Source organism: Labeo rohita, chromosome 1, assembly GCF_022985175.1.
Source record: "Labeo rohita strain BAU-BD-2019 chromosome 1, IGBB_LRoh.1.0, whole genome shotgun sequence".
In the NCBI taxonomy this organism is placed as follows: domain Eukaryota; kingdom Metazoa; phylum Chordata; class Actinopteri; order Cypriniformes; family Cyprinidae; genus Labeo; species Labeo rohita.
The window spans coordinates 30,300,278-30,319,214 of NC_066869.1; the positions used below are offsets into that span (position 1 = coordinate 30,300,278).

The following is an 18,937-nucleotide window of genomic DNA, read 5'->3' on the forward strand; positions in this document are numbered from 1 at the left end:
GGGAGCTGACCCTAAAATTTCATTTTTGACAGTATGTTACTCCTGATTACAAATCATGAACAACATAAAGAGAGGGATTAGTCTAGGGAATGTAGTGAATGAGTGAAATCCCCATGTGCTCCCATATGGTAAAAAAGAAATAAGTATATTTTAAATTTTATATATATTGACATTTATTTAAAAAATAAATAAATAAATAAAATCACCGTTGTCCGTACTGATGTTGCTCTATTTATTTTAAACAGAAAATTATATTGATGATTTTATTACTTTGTGTGTTATCATTAATGTATTATACTGTATGCCTTAATGAACTGTCAAAAATTAAAGTGTACATAGCGGTTTTGTATGTTGTGTATCAAGATTGTTCTTTCATAAATCTTTACATAGTGAAATTCCTGTTTCGCTACTGTCATTTTAGAATGTAATTCTAACACTTTTTTCTTTTTTTTTTCGTTTTAAATAATGGATACTTTTGATCTCCATCCACATTCTACTTTAAGGTTGGAAATATATTTTGGTGCATGAAGGTATAAATATATTTTATTGAGCTTCACAGCTACAACACATATATAGCAAATATATTTTAGCTAGAAATATAATATATATATTTTTACCATAAAGGCTACAGAATGAAACTGCATCAGTATTTATTTTTAACCCCCTTTATTTTTGTTTATTTTTTTGTAAAAGAAATCCACACTGATACAGAATTTTTGGATACATTATTCCATTCAGAATAATTCTGTACAGAAACAAGAAATAAATCAAACTAACAAATTATGACATGATAAATACTATCAATATGAATGTTCTATATGGGCCATTCTACAGAACTGGTGCTTGAAAAAAAAATGTGTCTTTTTCAACAAATTTTATACAAACTTTATGCAAACTGTATAATATCCAAGGGACATTACACATTTCTAGCAATTGTTACTTCTCATATTATATTTTCAGAACGTTTTGAAATATTTATCCTCTCCCCAAATTTGTCACTACCGAAACACAATATATACTTTAATAAGAAGGGTTATATTGACCTATTAAGAATTTGCTTACATCTTCCTTGAAAATATATATTTTTTCTATTTTATTAAAACTTTTTCAGAGGTAAATCAATAACAGTTCAATCAGAGGTATTCTTGTCCAACTTACATCCCTGCTCCGGCATCGAAACAATGGAGGTTGGACTGTTACAGCTGATCTGAGGTAAGACGCTCAAGTCAATCAACTATCGTGGGAGCATTTTCAAATCGAGCCATTCTCAGATGCCTGACAGGCATCTGAGAATGGCTCGATTTGAAAAAGGGGATATTATTTTTACAAATTAATTAAAAACCACTGCATGGATTTTTATCATTATAGGGTAGATGTGTACATACACTGCCAACACACATTAATGTTCAAACAACATGTACAAGTTAACATTTTCATCCGATGACGCCTTTCATTTTTGACAAAAAAATATCCCATTTTTTTGTTTTGGTTGTGGCACATTTTTTGGTAGTGACAATAATGTTTTAGTAGTGACCACATCACATTACAGAATTTTAACTAACATACTAAAACACTACTAAAACATACTAAAATACTAAAAATTTGCATACTAAAATTTTGTTTATTTCTCCCAAATCAAGGATTATGTGTTCCCTTTTGTCACTATACTGAAATGATGACGTTTTGGTCATGACTGTTACAGTAGTGACGATTTTATAGGATAACACCCCAAAAAATGATGTCACTTCCAAAACTTCATTAAATGTTTCAATTTTAGATACTCTTCAACCTAGTTTAAAGATGCTAATCAGCACATGGTTGGCTAGCACAGTTGAAAACACATATAAATACACATATAAAAACTAAATGTTGTGGAATAACTCCCAAAAAAGTGTGTTTAATTATAGAAAAATTATGTTTGGTATAGTGACATATTAAAGTTACACACAGATTTTTCATCCTTTTGAACACATTTACCTCAAAATGATGGGGCCTATCTACGCACATCTTATAGCTCTAGGAGTGAGTGACACGTAAATATATGTCCTGTGTAGTTAAAATCTGTCTTAGCCAGTGGACTAAAACATATTTTGCTAGTGACATGAAAATGTGGGACAGTTTTTTTTTTTTTTTTTTTTTAAAAAGTTTCATAATTTACCTTTTTTTTCAATCTAAAAGATATTTTTTAAAAACAACAGTATAATAATGCACAAATTATTTTAATATCATGTTCATAAGTTATCATAATTTAGGGGTTAGGGCCCATATATATTTTGGTAGACTGCAAACAGTTTTTTCACAGTAATAGTTTAATAGCATATATAGTAAGTGCACTGACACACCTACACATGTACAGTAAAATGGCTTAGTGAAGATTTTATGTGTGGAGTATTTAACTCATCTACTATCAGTCTGACCAGTGTAGCTCTGAAGCCATAATTCCAATGGCAGACATAATGACTTCCCCTCTTGTCCGTGCGGCAGCATTAGGGTAATCCTGGGGGCTTCACCTGGCACGCTGGTGAGGCTTAACTGTAAACCACCAGCAAGGCCGTTTTTCCATACCACAGACACAACAGCCTTGGCAAACAGACCCCAACCGAGCCAATGGAGTGAGGATGGGTGACCAGGCCACCGGATGGGTGGTTTAAACTTTGGCCAGGTTTCAGCTCAGTCAGCAGCTTTTTTTGGAAACTTTTTCTTAGTGGACTGCAGCATGAACATAACTATTACAAGAGCATAAGGTAAGAAAGGATATTTTATATAAAGTCTGGAGACAAAATGCAAATGGCAATATCTTGGCAATATCATCAAAAACTGTCTAGATGCTGTTTATGGCTTCCCTTTGATTGTTTCATTTACTGTGACAAATTCAGTTAGGAAAGGAGCAATTCTTCCGACAACAACATGTTAACATGTTTGACATATTCTCATACATTTATTTTAAGACAAAAATACACTGTCAAGTTTAATTAAAAGATTTTATTTGAAGCTTTTTAAAATGGTATTTACATAATTCTTTGTAACATACCAGTGTACCAACTTTTTCATATAATGCAGTAAGATGGCTAGAGTAATGAAAGCAAATTTAGAAACAACATCCAACAACCATACTGGTAAACCACTCAGAACAATTTGGTTTAACACTCTGTGCCAAGGCCACTTGCCTTCACTGGGGTTGATACTGCAACATCACATCAATCAACCTGGCACTCTTTCAATTTTAGACCTTTCGAGCAAATTTTAGGTCTTGCCCTAATTAAACCTGAACCATCTAATCAAAGTCTTTTAGAAAGAACATTAGAAACGTCCAGGCAGTTTTACTGGAACTAAAATCTGCAGGAAAGTGGCCCTCCAGAAGAAGGATTAGACATCGCTGGTTTATAGCTTATGACAACTTTTATCTCAGCGGAAAGTTTACCATCAGAGGTTTAACCAGGATGCCTACATTTTGTTCCTGCATATTTACATGTAGTGACATATGTCAAACATTTCTCACATTAAGCAATCAAAATGAAAATATAAAGTAAAATCACTTTTTGTGACAGATGCAGCTTTTAAACTTGAAGTCAGCAGTGTTTGTCAAAAATATGCAGAAAACAAAGCACTGTAATTGTCACAGTGACTAAAACAAATAGTTTTGGAATAACACAATACAAAATACACATCCATGACCAGTAACAACTATTTATATTCAGTAGTTAAATATTGGTAAACCTGTAATTTTAAATCCTGTTCTGATGCCTTTAAACATCTTTGTAAATTTGTTTACATTTATTAATGATTATTAACAACATTTGTAAATGTTTACATAATTATTTGCTATGAAAAAAATAAGCAAGAAATATAATTTTAAGAAGCAGCGCCACTCAACCCTACAGCCCAAATTTAGGTATAATAACTATATGATAGCTCTAAAGTTATGATTTTTTTGTAGTGCATCACATTCAGATTGAGGCAGGATGTGCTCCAATGCCTTCAGCATTCATCTGTTGATTCTGACATAGATCGCTCTCTTTTCTCTCGAGCCGTCACAAAGTTGAGGAGATCGATGGCTGTCACCACTCCAAACACCATTTGCTTTAAAGTGGAAGATCCATCTGTCAAATCTGAAAAAAAAACCCAGCAGCAATTCAGGTAAACATCTCATCATCCTTTCTAGTGCTAAGTGTGTGCAGGATGAGAAGGATACAACTTCATAGATACAAAAAAAAAAAAAAAAAAACTGCCTCTGGCTGCACTCACATGTCTAAGCAGAAAGACAAAAGCATTTTTTCAGACTAAATATTAATTAACCTGCTTGAAGCATCTGTTGTTTCGGTTTCTTCTTTACTTGTGTTATGGAAATTCTGTACAGAAGATGTGTAATAGCGCCCCTAGCGTATAACAATGAAAATACGGATTCTCAGAGCACAATTATAGTTTAAATATATGAAGTCCAGACGCAAAATCCTCTAAAAGCCACTTCATTCAAAAATGAGATACCAGTACTTAGGTAGAAACCTATACATAGGAGCCTGATAAAAATGCTTATTTTAAAGAAAAATGTCAGATGGACTTAGAGGTTTTTGCATCTGAACTCTTCATATTTAGACTTTGTAAAAGTCAAGTATACTTAAATGTCATTTTAAGTATATTTCTGAGAAGTATATAAAGCCCATTTCTGAGAAGTACATAAAAAGTAAACAAAGTATACTTTCTTTTTTTCAGTTTAAAAGAAGTATAGATCTTCTTTTTCGTAAGGGTAAAGCATATATGATATTACCATCATAGGAACATTATTGTAAAGTCTTTTTTCTGCTTAGTTTTCCTACATCTGAGTTTATCTTGCATACACAGCTAATGTGTTTTTGTAAAACAACTGAGAGCACATCATCCAATCAAGGGATTCAATATGTCAAAATAAACACTTACACTGAATCTGCTCATGGACCACCAGGGCAAAATGATCAGTTTCCAAGATCCGAGACAGCTTTCCAAGATTGTCAGTTAGACGAATCTAAAACAGGCAAAATGGAGTAAAGTAATGATGGAGTGAGTGAGCTCAAACTATCCTTTCTGAAAGACTTGCACTAGACTCACCTGCTTGAACTGTTTGTAGAGCACTTTGCTGACAGAGTCAGAGGGCTTGACCTTTCCCGCAAGCACAGAGGCAAGCATGTTTCCCAGGGTCACCATTCCCAGAATCAACCTGCAGAGAGCAAGCCAAATGCAACTGCATTCCACTCTTCACTTTTAATCATCGTCAATTACAATGACAATATAGCTTTAATACGGCTATAGTACTAATGACAATTACAGTGAGGTTGATGATGATGTTGATTAAAATGTTCTTTGTTGCATGTATTGCTCACCCAGATTCATTTACGACTGGTGCCTGGTCAAAGCCCTTTTCTTTCAAGATTTTGATGGTTTTTTGGCATGTGACTGTGGGCAGCACAGTTAGCGGAGCAGAAAGGTTTAGACTTTGTAATTTCAGATTCCACCACCTGGAAGAAATTGAATGAAGGATGAATATAAATTAATGAACACAGAACCGAAAACAAGAGGCTGCCCAGGTTCTACATACCTAGACATTGTATTAATGTTCATAAATTAAATATATATTTAATGTATGGAAAATGGGGCTAGCTTTCACACCAAGAAGTTGTCATATTCTCAGCATGTGTGAAAAGTTCAAACAAGAAAATGTACAAATACATCTTCCTATTTAAACATAAACACTCTATAGGGTGTTTTCTGTGGAGTTGTTTAAAACACTTTTAAATGAGATTTTTAGATTAGATCAGTTTTGTTCTCCAAGCTACAACATAACAATATCATCAAAAATGATATTTAAAAATCATCAATTTTTATTACAAAACAAAAAAGAAGAGTATTTTTCAATAGATCGCAGGTCGGTATAAGTAGTATTTAAAATGTTCAACATAATTTCAACATTTGCTACCCAAAAAATCATTTTTGATAGTTTTGTAGAATGTTACATGAATTGTTTTAATAATTGTTGTACCGTTTAAATTTTGATGGATAGCTTACAAAATGACTGCATTGTGACAACTCATACACTCTTAAAATTTTCAAAGGGGGGGTTTCACAGTGATGCTATAAAAGCGCTATTTTGAAAGTTTTATAGCACTTTATACAATTCAGATTGTATTAAAGTATTTTGCTTTACAGTATTAAACAGGAAAATAGTGTGTTGATAATGCAAGAGGATGAAAAAGTCATTGTCCAGCTCAGTTCAGTTCAAATAGTGTCTGTACAATAAATAATAATATTTCCAGAAATTTAGTGTAGTATAAGTGTTGAAATTATGTTAGTATATTTTATTAATCCAAAGAACCTTTTTTCATTATAAAGAACCTTTTATGCAGTGGAAAGGTTCTATGGATGTTAAAGGGGTCATGAACTCGGAAACCAAAATTCCCTTGATCTTTTGACATTTAAGAAGTCACTGTACTATTAAAACATCCTGTAACTTTTGGAACTCAAAACTTTCTTGTTAGTCTAAAAACAGCTTATATTGAAGTTAGTAGCCAATATGACAGGGTGTGGAATGTGCCACTATATGACACAATAGTGTGGCTAAACACCACCTCCGCAGAAGAAGATCAACGCCTGCTTCTATGTCGTTGCCTGTTTATCCACACCCACTGATTTGCACATGTAGTGTAAATAAAGGGAGAGGCAAACATAGGTCTCTGTTTAGGAAAGAGTGGATGAACTTGATTTTTAATGAAGTTCCAGACCGCGTCAGTAAGAACTTTGTCCTTTGTTCACTTCATTTTTACCGTGGATTTGTTTACAAACAATTTGACACAATTTGAAGTGGGACTGTCAGAAAGAATGAAACTGAAAGACGATGCTGTGGGGACTATATTAGATCCAGTAAGTAATGTCCCAAGTGTTTTTTTATTATGTGGTAACTTTTGCTTTGTTCATTATTACAGATCCTTTCCTATGTACTAAGTATGCAGATTGTCAAACACAACTGTTAGCCAATTATACCAGTGGGCATTTACTTCGGAGTCTAAGATCCGCCTCTCCTATTCAAATAGAGCATTTAGATGAAAGGGGGTCAAAACAGGAGAGAAAATAGCCTATTACTTCTAAATTATGATGTTTTTGATGTAAATATCGTGATAACATTATAAGTGGACCTCAGAGAACAGTGCAAAATAATGAAAAAATGCAGTTCATGACCCCTTTAAAGGTTCTCCACGGAACCATCAATGGAATTAACAAACCTTTATTTTTAAGAGTGTACCGTGTGACAACATCATTATTTTGTTGTGTTATTATGTTGTCTGTAGTTATATGCCTTTATAGAAATTTACTTCTAAAAATAAATATACCCTAATAAATGCCAAACAAATAACCCAGTAATAATTGTGACAAATAGGCCCAGTCTCACATATACACACTAAATCCTAAGTGACAAAATTATCATCTGCTCACCAGGGTTTATTCACCATGATGTCTTCCACCCTCAGAAAGCCCTTCTGGAACATCCACTTATCACTCAAGAACTTGGACCTTTAGGAAATGTTTAAACACAAAATAATGATTAACATCCATTGCTTCAGACTGAGCCAAGCTTTTGTGAAACTAGTTGTCTTAATCAAGGGTGAGAATATATTTTATATTAACATTTATGCTTTTGGCAGATGCTTTTTCAACTAAAACAACTTGTTCCTACATATAAGGAATATATTTAATCATTTTGTGTTTCCTGAAAAAAAAAAAGACTGAAGCTTAATAAGCTTGCAGCCAAATCTTGTGCATCTTTCTGATTTCTCCTTACATGTAGTTGCGAACAGAGTCTGGCAGAATCACAACACAGCGCTGCCCCTCCTTCAGCTCTTTGGCAAACTTTACTGCAGCTGCCATTGCAGTGCCTGAGCTCCCGCCTGAAAACAGAGAATCACATACTTACACAATTCTACTACAATCATGATATTACTTTCCATAAACATTAAGCCACAATTTAAGCTGTAAAATGTCTCATATGTTAGGGTGCATGTTAATAAAGGATAATGTGCTTACCACATAACAGCCCTTCATCTCTCATAAGCATTCGGGCCATGGCAAATGATTCATCATCATTGGATTTGTACCATTTGTCAACCAACTGAAATACATAAGTGTTTGTACATGAACTGCCTGCTGTCTCCCAACAGTAGAACACTGTAAGCCAAAACTATACTTCTACTGCCATCTACTGGTAAAGAACAGAATAGCAATACCAGTGAGGGGACTGATGCAGTGGCTCTCAACTCCAGTCCTCGAGGCCCACTGCTCTGCACATTTTGTATGTCTCCCTCATTTAACACACCTGATTCAGATCATCAGGTCATTAGGAGAGAGATCCATAAACTTAACTGAGTGTGTCAGATTCAGAAACATACAAAATGTGCAGAGCAGTGGGCCCCGAGGGCTGGAGTTGAGAACCACTGGACTAATGCAACAAACATGTGGGTATCATAAAGTAGGACTCTTCCTTTCAGGGGGTCAAATTATCTAGCTTACTTCATCATATTTAATGAAAATTGCTCTAAACGATCAACATGACCAAACCTTTGCAGAAAAACGTCTTGCACACAATCCACTACATGCCTTCTGTTGTCTGATTGCTAGATTATACTTTTTTAGCAAGTAAAAGTTCATGTGTTTTTTTTTTCTGTGAAATATTTTCAGATTTTTTAAGCAAATGTGAGAAAAAACTTTTTATATTGTTAGTAATATTTCAAGATGAAGACTTACTGAACTGAAGCAACTTAGGTTTATATAATTTTAGAAAGGTTTTATATTTTAGAAAATAATGTTCAAATGTGTCAAATATGAATATGAATATGAAATATGAATGAAACAAAGTTTGTAATTATGTAGATGTAATAGGCAGCCACTGTAACACATATGTAACAGACCGAGTCTGTTACACAGCTACATATGACCATAACCAAAAGACTGTTGTGTTGCACGCTTTATACAATGTAATTAAAAATGTAAGTACACAGACATAAGCTACTTAAAATAAAGTGTATCTAGATTGTGCTTAAGTGTACTTCATGTATATCTATACTGTGCACCTTATCCAGCTGCACCTTAGTTTGATTTAACCCACCACTACTCATCTTAAATACATGGAATACCTTTCTAATTACATCAAAAATTACAGAATATTACACAGGCATAAGATACTTAAAATAAAGTGTATCAAGATTGTACTTAAGTGTACAAGTAGCTGTGTAACAGACTCGGCCTGTTACATATGTGTAACAGTGGCTGCCTATTACAGCTACATAATTACAAACTGTTATTACAGGCTGTTTTATAACTTAGTTACATGGTAAGTACATTTTGTTTCATGTAAGTACAACGGCTACTACCAAGTACTTAATTAGGTAATTACTCTGTATTATGGACACCTTAAAATAAAGTGTTACCGATATTTCACATAAAAGATGTTTACATATAATCCACAAGAGACAATAATAGTTTAATTGATAAAAATGACCCCATTAAAAAGTTAATATGTGGACAACTGAGGGCCTTTTAAGCAGCTATTACAAAAGGTTCAATGGGGTCACTAATACCCCAGATAGAAAAACAATAGATTAAAAGACAGGGGTGTAAACTTTTAAACAGAATGGGGATGTGTAGCTACATGTTTCCCAGAAGATAAAATAAGTTAATCTAACCCTGATCTACAAATTCAAAAAGTTTTCCCCTCCAGGCTCTTAATGCATCATTTTTCCTTCTGAAACATCAGTGACCATTTGGACCTTTTGTAATAGTTGCATATGAGTGTTGTCCTCAGTTGTCCTCAGTCTGAAAAGATGGATTTTAATCATTGTTGGAAAGGGTTCAAAAAATGAAAAAGATGATGCAAAACCAAAGAATTTGTGGGACCTGAAGGATTTTTCTGAAGGATGGCAGGCATTTTATTTGTTCAGGACAAACAAGGTACTCATGAACAACTATCAAAAAACATAGCTGTGGATCATTCAGGTAACAACACAGTATTAAGTATCAAGTGTATGTAAACCTTTGAACAGGGTCATTTTTATAAATTCAACTATTATATTCTCTGGTGGACTATTTGTAAACCTTTATGTGGAATATCTTATTCAAATCAGTACTAAATAAAAAAAAATGCATTTTGTATAATCTGTCTTATTTTGGTAAAATAATTAACATTTTGCAGATTCTGTAAAGTGTATGTAAACTTTTGACCACAACAGTATATTCAAACCTACACACTTATGTAGAGTCACTCACAGATCTATCCAGGACGGTGGGTATAAAGTCATATCCGATGCCCTCCACCTCATACTGGGTTTTATCTGTCCGGTTCAGCTCATCAGGCTCAGCGAGGATCGAGCCCTCTGGGTCCACCCCAATAATCTTCCAAAACACAGACACACATCAAATGAGTCAAGACTCATATTCAATGTTGCTTGGTTACTTAATGCATGAGTGACTTATACAACTTTTGTTTATACACCGATCAGGCATAACATTGTTCCTAATATTGTGTTGGTCCCCCTTTTGCTGCCTAAACATCCCTGACACGTCAAGGCAGGGACTCCACTAGACCCCTGAAGGTCTGGGGAACAAGTCAACACCTCAAACTCATTGTTGTGCTCCTCAAACTATTCCTGAACCATTTTTGCTTTGTGGCAGGGCGCATTATCCTGCTGAAAGAAGCCACAGCCACCAGGGAATACCATTTCCATGAAAGGGTGTACATGGTCTGCAACAATGCTTAGGTAGGTGGTACGTGTCAAAGTAACGTCCACGCACCCGGCCATCCAAATAATGTAAAAAAAGAAAACATAATTTATTAGACCAGGCCACCTTCTTCCATTGCTCCATGGTCCAGTTCTGATGCTCACGTGCCCACTGCTGGTGCTTTCGGGGGGTGGAGAGGGGTTAGCATGGGCACCCTGACTGGTCTGCGGCTATGCAGCCCTATACACAACAAACTGCGATGCACTGTGTATTCTGACACCTTTCCATCAGAACCAGCATTAACTTCTTGAGCAATCTGAACTACAGTAGCTTATCTGTAGCTATCGCTTTCCACATGCATCAGTGAGCCTTGGCCGCCCATAACCCTGTTGCCGGTTCACCGCTGTTCCTTCTTTGGACCACTTTTGATAGATACTGACCACTGCAGACCGGTAACACTCCTCAAGACCTGCAGTTTTGGAGATGCTCTGACCCAGTCGTCTAGCCATCACAATTTGGCCCACCCACTAACAGTTGCCGTGATGAAGAGATAATCAGTGTTATTCACTTCACCTGTCAGTGGTCATAATGTTATGTCTGATCGGTTTATGTTATCTCAGTTCAACATTATGTGGTTTAATCTTCCAGTTATCTTTCAGGCATTTTAAAATTAATTAACAGGCAACTTTTTCCGAATTGATGTGTATTAGATCTCAGGGACAATCAGTGTCTACCTTAATATTTGGGCATTTCTCCCTCAGTTTGCGAGCAACACCGGTAATAGTGCCACCTGTGCCAGCTCCTGCCACCAGCATATCCACTTTACCTGTGGTGAGTTGAGTTGAGAAACAGTAGTACACCCAAAAATGAAAATTTGCTGAAAATGTACTCATACAGGATATAGAGGAGTTTGTTCATAGGAACAGATTTGGAGAAATTTAGCATTACATCACTTGCTAACCAGTGATCCTCTGGAGTGAATGGGTAACATTTTTATTTGTAAATGTAAAAAAAAAAAAAGTTCACTGTTTAATAAATAAATCACTTTAATCAGTTTAATTTTTTAAGCATTTAAATGCTCATTAATAAATACACTGTTAATCAGTGTACAACTGTTACAATCATTTTTTAAAGTGTGGGATCATATATGAAATGAAAGTCTACTTTTAATTTACATGAATTAATGATTTGTTAATCATTATGTATTGTTAAATAAGTTCATTAGTAAAATTTGAATATATATATATATATAATCTGTTAGACATATTATATAATGTTAATGTTAATGATTGTTAATTAAAGTTACTATAAACTGTTACCTAAACCATCAAAACATTTTAACTTAGTTTAAACCATTGCTTCTAGCTAAAATAGGATTCCTGTATCCATAATATGGCTTATGAGGAGAACACAAGTTTTTAAGTTTTCAATCTTTTCACTTGACAAGACCTTAATTTATGGACTGGAGTCATTCGGATTATTGTAATGTTTTAATCTGCAGGGAATGGGTTCCAGAAGAGTCCAAACAGCTGAGGATCCATTGGTGAGCAAGTGATGTACTGCTAAATTTCTCCAAATCTCATGAACAAAAACTCTATTTTGGATAGCCTGGGGAGAATACATTTTCAGCAGATTTTCATTTTTGGGTCAACTATTCCTTTAATGTTACTGACAACAAAAAGCCTTGAAGATGGAGTGAGAGGAAGCTATGCTTTGATGATCAAAAGCAGAATAAGATAAGACAACAAAGACGGAGAAAGAGTGAGAGGGAGACAACATGATTACTACCATCACACTGCTCCAGAATCTCCTCAGCAGTGGTGTCATAATGAGCGAGGGGGGTTGCTGGGATTGCGGTACTGGTCCAGGATGTGCGAGTTAGGAATCTCATTCTTCAAGCGCCATGCCACACCCACATGGGACTCTGGGGAATCAAACCGTGCACTGGTTGGAGTTCGAACAATCTCAGCACCCAAAGCTCTCAATACATCAACCTGTGAAGAGACTCTCGTTTTAATCTTTATGACTAACAAATCCCATTTGATATAACTGAAATGAATCTTACCTTTTCCATGCTCATTTTCTCAGGCATAACAATTATGCAGCGATAACCTTTCACTGCTGCAGCCAATGCGAGACCAATACCTGCATAGCACATAACGTAAACCTTCAGCCCTAATTTTTTTCACTGATCATTTGATATTTGCTTTTCTCCAGTGTAAATATGTCCACTACAATGCACTTTGAGCCACAATTAGAGGGATTCTAACCACATTTATGAACTGGATTTTGAACATGTGTCGAAGATTTTGAGAAGAACACACATACTGTATAGGGCTGAGTATCGAGTTCACTACTTGTTAGGCACCGTCTGTACTGCCTCAATATTATCGTGTATCAAAAAATGTCTATAATGCTCATCAGATCACGTAAATCAGTGGAGGATGAATAGAAATAATGAATCTGTGTCTAAGCTATGCTTTTTAAAACTAAAACGCACTAATGTAAGCGTAGCCTAAAAGATGTGGAAAAGATCAAAAGTGTGGCTGCATTTCACCAATGCTTGTGTGTTTCCTGAAAAAGCTTTTTTTGAAGAAGAACTGCTGACTAATTTAAATGTCTTATGTATACAGCGATTTGCAATGATTTATTGTGTTGGTTTTGCTCCTTTTACAGTGGCTCAGGAGATCCTGAGGAGCTCATGAGTCTTTGAGTCAACTAAGTTGTTTTACTGTGTAATGTAGTCTTGTTAAAACGGATTTCATAAAATTGGTATAGAAAAAAAATCGTTCAGGAACTGAACATTTTTTTTAATGATACCCAGCCCTAACTATAACAATGGACAATGAAATAAGAATGTAGAAAATGGGTAAGATAAAGTCTCAACAGAATGCCTTTTTGATAAAATCAGAGTCAACATCAGAGTCCTGTGTGATTACCTGTATTTCCAGAGGTGGGCTCTATTATGGTGTCTCCAGGTTTGAGGATGCCATCCCTTTCCGCGTCCTCCACCATACGCAGACTGATGCGGTCCTTCACACTACCACCAGCATTAAAGAACTCACATTTGGCCACTGCACACACACATACAAACAAAAGTTAATGACTGTAACATAACATGAGGTTATTTATACAAATGCCTTTCACCCATTTCATAGGATTATATATAACATTAAAGCCACACAGCAGGGTAAAACTACTTCAAAGGACTCAAGGTCAACACTTAGTTTATCCTTCAAATTTTTTTGTCTTTCTAAGATTTTTTTAGGACGTTTCTTATTTGTACTACACCTTCTGTGGTAAAAATCATATGGACTTTTAACGTAATTGATTTAGAACTGTTCAAAAGCAGAAATACGTATGAATCACTTACAAAGTTCACACTTTAGTCCAAAAGTCCTAGAGATCTTGTTTATGCGGACCAGTGGTGTGTCTCCAATCCTGTCCAGGATGTTGGGCAGAATCTTCTCAGTTTTTGTCCTGCAATGGTTAAAGGAAGAAAAAAAACCCCCACTCATAATAGGATATTATTGGGGGGAGAGAAAGCTACAGTATAGTTACAATTATAGTTACACAGTTTTTTTTTTTTTTTTTTTTTGTAGATTTGTTTTATAGTTTTGTTTTTTTCATACTCATTTTGAGACAGTGTAAATTAAAAATAATATAAAGGAACTGACTGCATCATTTGATGGTTGTTGTTTGCTATTGCTGTGCTGTCATGTGAGTGACAGGTTTCTGTCTCGCCCCCGCGCCAGTGAACAGTTATCAGAGAAGAGTAGAGATGTCTTTCCACTTAAGTTATTTTGTTAAAAGATTATTAAGGGCACATGATTATTTTTTAATACTGATATGCACATATAACATAACATTAACAAAAATATTAACTAATATTCATATTCTCATAAAATTAAGAATTGTCAATTTTTATTTCATGATGACTTTACAATCTAGAACCTGCGAATATAAAGGATCAGACTTTCACTAAACAAAATAATAATACAATTGTATATTTATATGAAGAGTTCAGATGTAAAACCAGCTAAATCCATCTGACATCTTTCTTTAAAAAACGCGTTTTTATCAGGCTCAGATGTATAGGTTTCTATGTAAGTACTGGTACTTCTGATTGGGTGGTATTTTAGCAAGTTTGAAGAAAAAGTATTTGATGGACGTATAATATGTGTCGAGAGCATTCACTCAGTATCATTATCTGATTTTTGACCGAGATGGCTATTAACTGGTTTTGCATCTGAACTCTTCATATATATATATATATATACACACAAACACACACACACAGACACACACACACATATATATATATATATATATATATATATATGACCCTGGATCACAAAACCAGTCATAAGGGTAATTTTGTCAAAATTTATACACAAGAAAGCTGAATAAATAAGCTTTCCATTGATGTATGGTTTGTTAGGATAGGACAATATTTGGCTGAAATACAACTATTTAAAAATCAGGAATCTGAGGGTGCAAAAAAATCAAAATATTGAGAAAATCAATTCAAATAATGTTCTTAACAATGCATATGACTAATCAGTTTTCATACATTTACAGTAGGAATTTTACAAAATATCTTCATTGAGCATGATCTTTACTTAATTTCCTGATGATTTTTGCCATGAAAGAAAAATCAATAATTTTGACCCATACAATGTATTTTTGGCTATTGCTACAAATAATCCCCAGCGATTTAAGACTGGTTTTGTGGTCCAGGGTCACATATATATATATATATATATATATATATATATATATACATATACATGTATATGTGTGTGTGTGTGTGTGTGTTAAAAATAATGGTACACTTATATATAACACAAAAATATAATAAAAGACATGTGCACTTATGAATACATACACAAAAATGTGTCTGCTTAACTGTGTGAACATTCTAAAGCCAAAAAAGGAAATATTCCTTGAAAAGTACTTTTTATTAAAATGAATTATATTTATATTTTTTATAAATATTCCTGAGAAGGACACAGAAATGCTGTTTTGGAAGGCTCAGCTAGTCAGCTTTCTAAGCATTTCTCCGTCATTTCCCTGTTACTTGATTTTTATCTTGTGATTTTAGGGCAGAATTGCAAAGTGAATGATCATTAAGCATTATCACCTGGGGAAGTGTTTGTGAGGGGAACTTTCAAGAGACATTCCTGGTTTCCAGGTACATCTGCTTGGTAGGTCAGGACGAATCCATTTTTGGTCGGTGGCCCCAGTTTCTCTATTCACCTCCAGGGGTTTGTCGGTGTCATCCGAAACCAACTTCTCAACGATATTCCTGCCAGTGTTCTTCTTGCCAGCAAAAGGGCAGGCAGGACTGTCGTTCTCTTTGTTGGATGGAACTGAAGGCATGATTCCTCTATAGTTCTCTGTAAAGTGTGAGAATTTGTTCACAATACATTTTAGATGGAACAAATAAGCAAATTACAAGCAATAGCATGAATAAATCAGGTTTGTAAGTGTTCAGATGCAGAAACTGAATCATTAAATTGAAAACAACATCACATAATGATAGTCTTCATTACACAGATTATTCAGACACCAGATACAATTTTTGATATTTTTTTTTACTAATGGTTGCAGGGCACTATAGTTCATTTTTGTAAGTGAGGATAGCAAAATAAAGTAAACAGTGACATATTATACCTGAAAAATTCTTCAAACAGTGGACTTCCTTAAAATTGACAAAAATTTAAGGTTACACTTTATTTTAAGGTGTCCTTGTTACAGTGTAATTATACATTTAAGTACTTATTACTACTATACTACTATATTACTTACTATAGTAATATCAATTAACTACATGTACTTACTCTATGGTTAGGGTTAGGATTAGGATTTGGCTAAGGGTTGCATGTAACTACGCATAATTTATTGTTATTATAGTAAGTACATGTAACGTATAATAACGACACCTTAAAATAAATGTTACCAAATTTTAAGTTATTCAGACACTTTGACCTGCCCATGTTTTGCTTAAGTGTTTTTTCTTCAATTGCTAATGCCACCTTTTTACACCACAAACTGAACAAAATTAAGCATTGCTTGGTAATTGGTCATCAAAGTACTGATATTTGTGTAAATATTTGTCATACTAACAGTTGTCTGAATTTTGATTGTAATCCATTACATACCTTTCTATCAAATTTATCTGACATTATCAAGATTAATTTGTTATGACAGTTTATAGCGAAATTGTTCGCTATAACTATAGCGAATAAACTGTGATAATGTGAGAAATGTCGAATATGTCTGAATAAATTTTGGTTTGACTGTAGGGCAACCCAACAGTTACATTTCTATTAGCTTTTGGATTATTGTAAAAAAAAAAAATGCTCTGTGACCAACAAAAGTTTAAGATTCTTACACATTTAATTAATCAAGATAGTCTTCACAAATTAACACAACTACTTTAAAACCTAAATACAAGTAAATAGATAAATAAAAATATCTTGAACTTGTGTTAAAATCAAGACCAGAGGCATTTAACTAAAAACTCATTTAAAAACCCACTGAATTCATGACAGTGGAAGTCAAAGTGCTAAAAATGCTTGATTACAGGTCTGTAGCACTCTTAGGCTATCTCACTTCAACATCACCAACTTCACCACAATAACATGGAAAGCCATGTCAGTTCCAGCCTTTAAGTGGTACAAAGGCCAAATATGACTTGTGAATACACCAATCTTAACCATCAGGTTAATTCCAGAGTATGGGAACAATTAATGAACAACCTAACAAGCCAAGCATAAAACACACCAGCTGTTAAAACTGTATGCCTCACCAACACAACAAGCATGCTTGACTGCTTTTGATGTGAAATGACCACAGTACAATGCAAGTTCAGACGACTGCCTTTGTGTGTCTAGAAATAACATAATTGAGACTGACTTATTTCCAGAAAAGAGAAAATTGCAGTAATTTTCAGTTCCTGGGTATTTGAAAACTTTTAGGTACTTTTACATTTGCATTGCATTACATATCAAAATATTTCCTGCAGCAACTGATACCAGATAGCTAGATAGCTAGAAGTTACAAAATTATAATACAAAATTCTACTGCATAAGTGGTGACTCGTCAGGACCAGGGTTGCCAAATCCGCAACCACCCCCAACTTTTGACAGTACACAAATTAGATTTAAGTGTTTTCCATCTCCAACCAGTCTTAACAGGTAAACTGTATACTATCTTTTAATGGAAATATGACTTCTTATGATTATTACAATATTTACGTGACTGCAAAATCCAAATATTAGACATTAGCTGCTTTTGATAACCAGATCTGGCAACCCAGTTAGGACCCAAGAAGTCAGGCTACCAAAAGTATGGGGAAGTTTAACGTGGATCCATGTGCTCTAAGAAATTTTGTTAACTTAACACGTTTACTTTAGACCCCATCCAGGCAGAGTTTCCAGCATATCTCCTTTTGCGCAAACACTCGACTCGGACTTGCAGAAACATTCTTTAGAGATCAGAAACAATCTTTATAATCTGTACGAGCACGAGGCAACCATCCATGTACCTGCAAATCACAAACCTCGTGCTCTTTTAGACTTTTGTTCATGTGATTATGTCAGTCATTCATCAAACCGTGTCTTTTAGTGAATTTTACTAGTTTTTAGTTTTTGATTAGTTTTCGATTTTGATGGAATTGACGTTTAGTTTTAAAGAATTTTTCGCAGTTATGAATAAATCTCATTCTCTGTCCTGCTAGGTGCATGAAAGGATTTTAATGATTACATACTACATAAACATCTTAACATATGCAAAGTATCAAAATATTTTTAAATTATATATATATATATACACACATATATAAATAATACAAATATATTGCTGATCGCACACTGCAAAGTCCATTATAGATATTCAACGATTATAAAACACATTTACCTTGCTGATAAGCGTCGACCGTCCACTCTAGCAGCTGTGCATACAGTACCTGTGTCACGTCATTTATATGAACGGGGTTCATCACTTATTTGGGAAACGGCCATGTGGTAGCGTGTACTCTGATTGGCTGGAACGAGGGCGTCTGTCGCTCTCTCTCCTATCAGAATTTGGGAAATGTCCAATTTTTATTTATTATTATTATTTTTTTGGTAAAAACATTGCGTGAAACATTTAATCAACAACTCCAAATAGCTGAAATGTATTATATCTTACATTTTAT

The 18,937-nt window shown here is 34.5% G+C and overlaps 1 protein-coding gene across 1 annotated transcript; it reads right to left on the reverse strand.

The window, feature by feature from the left end:
* Positions 1-2,967: 2,967 nt before the first annotated feature.
* Positions 2,968-18,770, reverse strand: cbsa (cystathionine beta-synthase a). Its single transcript, XM_051116911.1, is given in 16 exon segments — positions 2,968-4,109; positions 4,915-4,999; positions 5,083-5,191; positions 5,355-5,489; positions 7,459-7,536; positions 7,805-7,910; positions 8,047-8,131; positions 10,282-10,407; positions 11,469-11,560; positions 12,523-12,574; positions 12,576-12,728; positions 12,800-12,879; positions 13,674-13,808; positions 14,108-14,214; positions 15,878-16,133; positions 18,658-18,770. Coding segments are annotated over 16 exon segments (1,812 nt in total). The 5' UTR covers positions 18,740-18,770; the 3' UTR covers positions 2,968-3,978.
* Between the last annotated feature and the right edge of the window lie 167 nt (positions 18,771-18,937).